This window comes from Neospora caninum, chromosome X (assembly GCF_000208865.1).
Source record: "Neospora caninum Liverpool complete genome, chromosome X".
Classification (NCBI taxonomy): Eukaryota; Apicomplexa; class Conoidasida; order Eucoccidiorida; family Sarcocystidae; genus Neospora; species Neospora caninum.
Window position 1 is genome coordinate 1,964,424 of NC_018396.1, and position 7,257 is coordinate 1,971,680.

Sequence of the window (7,257 nt, forward strand, 5' to 3'; positions counted from 1 at the left end):
GAGTCGCCATTCGGGCAGACGAACAGCCCAGCGAACAAAGTCATGCATTTGCAACTGACTGTCCAGCCACCATCCGGGATCCCGGGGCATAGTAAAGTTCCACTGTTTCCGGAATTGAGAATTTTTCGTAGTTTCAGTCAGAGTTGCTGACTGCCGGCGGAAATTCATGACGCTCGCTTGCATATCGGGTTCGGCAATTCTTAAAGAATAGGACGTCAGTAGATTGTCTGCGAGCTTGGCGACTATCCCGCAAGTCAAGAGCTCGGCCTCACTGGACGGGGCTGCTGGCAACAGTAACTCCGATACAGAAAAGCGATGTCAACGGTAACGCTTACCGTGGGGCCCGACAGGTAAGAAGCGCATGCAGCGAACTAAGAAGAAATAATATGTATCCTTTTTGTAGCCAAAAACCCAGCACCATGAGAGCTTCACCTGGGCCATTATCGATTATCCGTCATCACGTTATACCTCGCTAAACTTGTATCACCAGCGCTAAAAATCCGAATTGTGCTCTTTCGCAAAGTGCGTTTTAGCCAGGTTAATCGTAGCTCGTGTTTCGGGCCCGTAGAACCTTCCACCACATAGTGTGACGAGTTCACATTCACAGACAGAAGGAGCGCAGCATCGCACTCATACAGGATGGATAGAAGTTTGTTTTCCAACAGAAAGATGTACAGAATTGGGCACGCGAAAGAAACTCTCGTCACCCCGAAGCCTCTCCGCAGCAACGGTTGAGCGAAGCCGCCAGAAACAAAACACGTCATTTAATGACACACCACGAGGCATCTTGCCTGGGAACACTAAACAAAAACCTGTTCCATTGACATATCGTGTCCCCCGTCCCGGGGTCTCCAGAGGAAAACGGAAAAAAATGATCCGTGATGGCACTGCCAAGAACAGCGTCTACCCAGTGACTGGGCACTGCTCGACACTCCCGGCGACTCCATGACGGCGAAAGCCGCCACCAGCAATGCCACAACAGAAAAAAAGCAGGGGCAAATGAGCAGAGCCTCCTGTTCGTCCAAACTAGTACCATGAATGCACCGAGCACAAATTTCACGAAGATCGTGCCTGTGGTTCCCCAGATTCGCCCGCGTCCTACAGCTGTCCAGTTCTTCCCTTCCGATTGCCGCACAGGGCCTTGACGCATCCGCAGTCGTGAAAGAAGTAGTTTGTGTTCTCATCACGACAGAACAACGCTCACATACAATATGTGGAGCAAGAGTGGCACCCTGCATCTTCGTGACTCAGTAACTGTTGTATGATGCTTCCACTTGGTGTGTGACGACTGCGATGCCGCTCTCGTCTTCTCTGCCACTGCTCCATTTGTAGCCTCAAAGCCTGGCGACCTAGAGCCGTGACGAAACAAAGGTCTCGCGGGTGCCCGGATAACTCCTTCATTTCTGGATCTACCTTGATCTCCAACAAATCCAGCAGTTCCACGCTCGGTTCACGCTGTTCCGGTGGCTGCGGCGTCGACGCTAACCGCCTTTGGGTTTTCAGTGCTCTCCACCTCCTCAATAAGGGATTTTTCCGAGCATGTGATACCCGTCTGATCACTGTTTTTATGGCTGTGTGTGGAAAAGGCTCTTCTGGAGGCGGGCACGCTAACTCATCTGTAGCCGCAGGAAAGCAGACTGCCGACAACAGAGCCACAGACCGCCTCGCCGGCGACGCCGATTCACAGGGGCTCTCTGGAGGGATTACTGCAGGAGGCAAAGGCGGATCCTCCTCTTGCACAACGCTCTGTTGCACAACCACTGGAGCTGGCTGGGGAGCTGCCACAGTCAGGGGCATCGGACGCGCTTCTTCTTCACGAAGTTCCGATGGAAGTAACAGCGCCTCTGTTTCAGGCTCTGACGATGTTTCTCTCTTCTCCGCCGGGGGTAGATCCATCTCGCTGGCGGTTTTCAGTAGCTCCTCAAGCAGCGACACGCCCCGTACCTCTGCGTGAACGTCGGTCTGGTGCGACGATAACCTGTGGAAGCTGAACTTTTGCGAACCGCGCTCTGTTCGACGTAGTGGCGGCGTATATGTCCGGAAACCCGACACTGAGGGAATTGAAAGAAGAGTTGCCATTTCTTCGACCAGCGACGTCCTCGAGGCTACGTCGGGATTGTCCTTCGGGCCGTGCTGTGATTGTCCATTCGCGCTACGCTTTGCCGCAGCCGCAGTCAGATTAGCAATCTTCTCGTCGGCTGACTCCAGCTGACCGTGCAAGGCCGCGTTCTCATCTAACATTCTGAGTACAGAACCCCGAGCACGCTAGCAGATAAACAAGTATGATACAGGTTTTCCGTGATTTTGACGACCTGCAGTGAGCATACAACTAACCCGGTGGCGGCTCGCACTCCATTTCCAGATAAAAACAAGCTTCAGCGAGGAACTTGCCGATAAACGTGTCGTGTCCCAGAGAAGCTGGACACTCAAACAGCCGGTACGATGTCGAAAATAATCATCCTCTATCATGGATGAAGAAGACAAAGTTCCGTTTACTTATGTCGAAACTGCGTAAGATTCGCATCGGGAGAGCATGTTTCAACTTGGCACGTCCTAAGAACCATGGACCACCTCTCCATGCTAAGCGAACGGGTGAGCACTTGGTCCGTCTTTCATACTTCCTGTGCTTCCGTTTTAAAGCATCATAGAGGCGAAGAATCTCCTCCACCTCCTCGTCTCGTTTCCGCAGTTCCTCGATATGTTCCTGGTGTTCTTTCTTCAAACGGCTCTGCAGTTCGACGATTTCACCCTCCTGAGCATGCACCGGAACACAAAGAACAAGACGCATTTAACATTGGTATTTGTCCAAGTCGCACCAAAACGCGTCGGCCTCGCTTGATCAGGCTTTCCGGTTGCCACGCAAACTGTGTGAGGCCAACAGGACATGAAATATACCATCGTCCCTCGGGATTTAACCTCTAGAATAGGAAGCGAAGCAAAGCTGAACTCACCCTTCTTCGGTCTATATGATCGCGCAGTTGCATGTCCTTCTCCAGCGTATCCAGCTGCTCACGTTGTTGCTGCACTAGCTGTCAGGCAATGCACACACACACACACACAAAACGGTAAAAAAGCTGATGCAGTGTGCGTCGGGCTGTTAATAAGTACCGCGGTAGCGCTGCGATGGCCAATTGGATGCGACATTTATCACCCGCCGCAGCGTATCTGCCTTCTGGATGTGCACCAGCGATTTTCCTTGTTGATGGAGAAGGATTCACGAGTTGCCTTCCTTCAACCCACGCTTTTTAGTGTCCGTCGCCTACCACGCAACCTGAGTTACAAAATACACCTGGCTGCAGTGTACCACGACAGGAGTGCTAGGCCATGGTCCGCAGAGTTCAAAATCGTGGGAAATCTATATGGATTAAAAACATATCCTAGTTGCCTGAATGAGCAAACCGCTTCCATCAGGGTGACCAAGAATTTTTTTCCGGTGCAACACTTGAGGAGTTTTGCACTTGCCACCACACGGGGAGACTTTTGGTTCGTAATCACTGTAGCACCCCAGAAACGCATTTGTCCCCGGGGTAGTATATATCCGAGGAAGGCAGTGGCTCCTGGACATTCTGCGGTTCCGAAACGTGGTTTCGCACCTCGAAGTTGATCTTCAGCTGGTTCTCCACCAGTTGCATCTTTGCCTTGTATTTGTCCAGGGTCTCGTGAAGCTGCACGCGTGACAACAGCCATAGAGAAAACAACTTTGCCGCAACATGGCTACCAAGGACGCCATAGCTTTCGAGTCTTTCTAAAGTGGGGAGCAGCAACCACGTGAAACACCTGCGTGCGTGGCTTCAGTGGCGTGGCGAACCAACTTGAAAGAAAACCCAACGGGGGTTCGCACGTGCCGAGAGGACGCTTGAGAGCTCTTGCCCCCATAAAACGTAATGCGGAAACAAACAGTGCCCATGTTCAAGCAGTTAACACTTCCTTGCCTGACCAGTTTTCCACACGCCTGGCTGCCGTCAGTGTAACGGAAGCCCTTACATGATGGCGTTCTTCTAACGTCTGATCCTTTTCTTGGTTGAAGAGAATGCCCATGTGGTAGCATAAGGAAAGGTAGAAGTCTGCCATTTGAAGAAAGCTCATTTTCAAGTGTTCTGCGTGCGCGCGATCGAGCATAATGCTTCCATCGACATCAGCTGAATGCCTCTGGTGAATCTTATCTCCAGCTCTTTCATCTTCATTTCCTGTTGCCAAATTCGCTTCCTCCTCCGCCGTCACAAACGTGGTGTCGCTATAACCCTTGGCATTCGACGTCTGTCCCCTGTCAGCCGTCTTGGGTGCTCTGTTGAGAGCGGATTGTTCGTCAGAACGAGTACTCGAGAAACTGTCTTTTCGAGCTCTTTCCTTCGCCACTTCGCCATCAAGTGCACGATTCGCAGAGCTCCAGAGACTGCTGCTCGGCTGATATTCCAAATTATCGGGGTAAAGGCAGGAAGGACTGTCACCCCGTTCTGTTACCGGTGGAGCAGGAGTGGGGAAGGCATTGTGAACTAGGAAACGCAGTGTCGACAGCACACGCAGAGAAACTGGGGTCACTCTTCAAGCGACGCTTCTGCTTACACGGTCTTATGCAAAGCTCTTTGACTGCGTGACAAGAATACGCAGATACACGAAAAGATTACTCTCAGTTATAGATAATTTTTGGACGCGGAATACCATGAACCTTGCCCGGGGGGGTGCAGAAAACGGTTAATCGCTGCTCACCTCCCATTCCTTGGCTCGCATTCCTTAACCTAACCTATGAGGTGTCACTCTCGGCTAGTACAGACAGCAGGGGTGACAAGGGAGTGATGAGATGTCCTCGCTGTCGCCAGAACAACGGCCCGCTTTTGCCTCATGTCAGACGAAGGAATAATGTTTGCTACGTGACTTACTATACAAGAAAGCCTTCCGCTTTGCACGTTTAACTAGCTGTTCCATGCTGTCGCCCTCCATAACGTTGTCCAGGCGTTCGAAATACCGGGCTTGTTTGCCATGCCCCACGTATTCGCTCCGCTCCCCGATTTTGTCCGTACTCCCTCCAGGCCGACACCATGTGCCTTCCTGCAACAAGGCGGCTACCTCCTGAAGTTCCCGCGACAAACCCCGGGCCATGTCGACTCTGTTGCGTGAACGTCGCCTCGGCCGCGCCCATTCCTTGTCTGAATCCGCCGACGGCGTGAGATCTCTTCCGAGTGACTCCGTCGCCCGCAACCGTCTCCGACGCAATTGCTCCGCCGTCGCCAGACGAAACAGATTGCCTCCCCAACGGAGATATCGGAACAGTTCCAGTCCCAGCACCTGTCTCTGGAATTCCCGCTGTACTTTGCTGCTCTGGGCCGGCTGGTCGACTCATCGCCGACGGTAATTCGTCGAAACTCCTTAACGTGAGGCTGCCGCCTCCACGACGGCGAAGAGCGTGCGCGCTTGCTACATCCGGTCCGGCGTCTTGACCGGTGCCTTTGTGAGTTCCGTCGCCTGCTCCTCCGTGGGTCGTATCGTTTGCGACGTGTCCGAAGGCAGCTGACGCGCTAAACGTGAAGTCCGCAGAGACAGGAGCATCTCTTTGCAGCCGCTCCAGATGCAGACGCGATACCGAACGGTGAAATGCTGGTGGGACTGCTACCGTGAGTCCACGGGGAGTACCTGACCTAGACGGTGGAGAGGTAGCAGAAGGCGACACAGGTGTTCGCGTGCCTGAGGGAGTCAGCACTTTGGTAGATCTTAGTGGAAAAGATTCATCAGACGGAACAGCTTCATCCAGCACTGGCACAGAGGGGGGGTGACTGTCTGCTCCAGGTGGGTCTCCGCTGTTTGGCAAGTCGTCAGAAGTTGGCAAACAAGGGCGGCTTTCCTGTGTCCCTTCTTGGGAAAGTTGTTGAGCACAGACGGGAGTTGAGCTGGGTGACTCTCTGCGTGCGGTGAGGCGGCTGCGGTGTGGAACGATCACTTCAAGAAGAACCTGAAAAGGACGAAGACACAAGGGAAGAGATTCAATTGGCAAATTGGCAGTGACACCCCATCAAAACGTCTCCTGGCAGCGTGCACTCGCGGCGACGAAATCCCATTTAGAAGAGCAACGCCATTCGCCAGTATCTTTTCAACTGGCCGAGGGGTTGTATAAGCAATGCAACGCAACGATGCTTCCCCCTTCTGACGCAAATATAACCAGGTGGAAAAGATTCGCTGTTTCCGAAGTCAGCTTGCTCCGTTCGTGCCTCCACCTCCTGGTACAGTCCCCCATACTTCCGGCAAATTTCCGCTGCCATGAGTGTCTGGCTTCCCAACAACCCGTACCTCTTTAACTTGACTAGCGTTCCACGAACACTGGCGTGGAAGTTTCTCTTGTAGCGCATTTAAAATGGAGGGCGAACACCCTGAAAATAGAACAGCACACAAAACGAGGACACAGTAGACGCAGAAATCAGCGCGTAGGCACGATAACGTTGTCCTCCCTGCACCCAAATCCACAGGAAAAAAGCTGGCATAGGTAGCTCGCTGGCCAAATGAACTCTCACAAAAAGGACAAAAACTTCGACGTAATTCAAAACCACATGAGAAATCTCTTGTAGAGGCGGCTATCGCTACCTGACAGTTTCTCGAAATCCTCCAGACGGATCCTGCCATCTTCGCCCTGAAGCACACGTCGCAGAAACCGCAACAGGCTACGAAGTGAGGCGGCAGCCAAAAGGAGCATGAACTGCGTTCCATGTCACACCCGAGATGAGGAGATGGCACCTGCACTCCTATTATCTCGTGCTGCCCCGTGCGCGGTGGTTGGACCATGGGGAAAGAGTGTCCATTAACTTTGAATCAAGAGGACTCACGGGAAAGGTCAAGAAGCACACCAGAACGCCATTCGCTTCACACACACTGCCATGGGCCCACGATATGCACTTTGCCATGCATACCGCCGCACTTAAACCTACGAAGAACTGTAGCCACTCTCGAGCTTAAGAGTCCATTCTGCTGCCCACGTGATGCCTTCACACAAAACCAAGCGACGCATGTAGAGACAACAGCTACGTCGAAATCTGCAGAGCCTACCGCAATGCCGTCGACCAGGTTCGATAGCTCTTCCTGGACACTCCCGTCGGTCGAAGCCTCTAGCTCTGTCGAGAGAGATGCTTCCTCTACGTCTTCAAAAGCCTTGGCTTCTTTGCCCCCCTCTGCGTCTGTCGACAAGGCGCTTCCTCTGATATCTGGTCCTCTCCTCCGGTGTAGGAGAGACCCGCTAGGGCGCTCCTCACTTGCGCCCGACGGCAGAGGCGCCAT

The 7,257-nt window shown here is 52.9% G+C and overlaps 1 protein-coding gene across 1 annotated transcript; it reads right to left on the reverse strand.

The window, feature by feature from the left end:
* Positions 1-1,200: 1,200 nt before the first annotated feature.
* NCLIV_047150 (conserved hypothetical protein) lies at positions 1,201-7,257 on the reverse strand (the record flags this gene model as incomplete). Its single annotated transcript, XM_003884265.1, has 9 exons — positions 1,201-2,242; positions 2,619-2,752; positions 2,952-3,029; positions 3,594-3,665; positions 3,985-4,493; positions 5,065-5,944; positions 6,280-6,359; positions 6,571-6,616; positions 7,030-7,257. The coding sequence occupies 9 exons, from the start codon at positions 7,255-7,257 to the stop codon at positions 1,201-1,203; spliced, it is 3,069 nt and encodes a 1,022-aa protein (XP_003884314.1).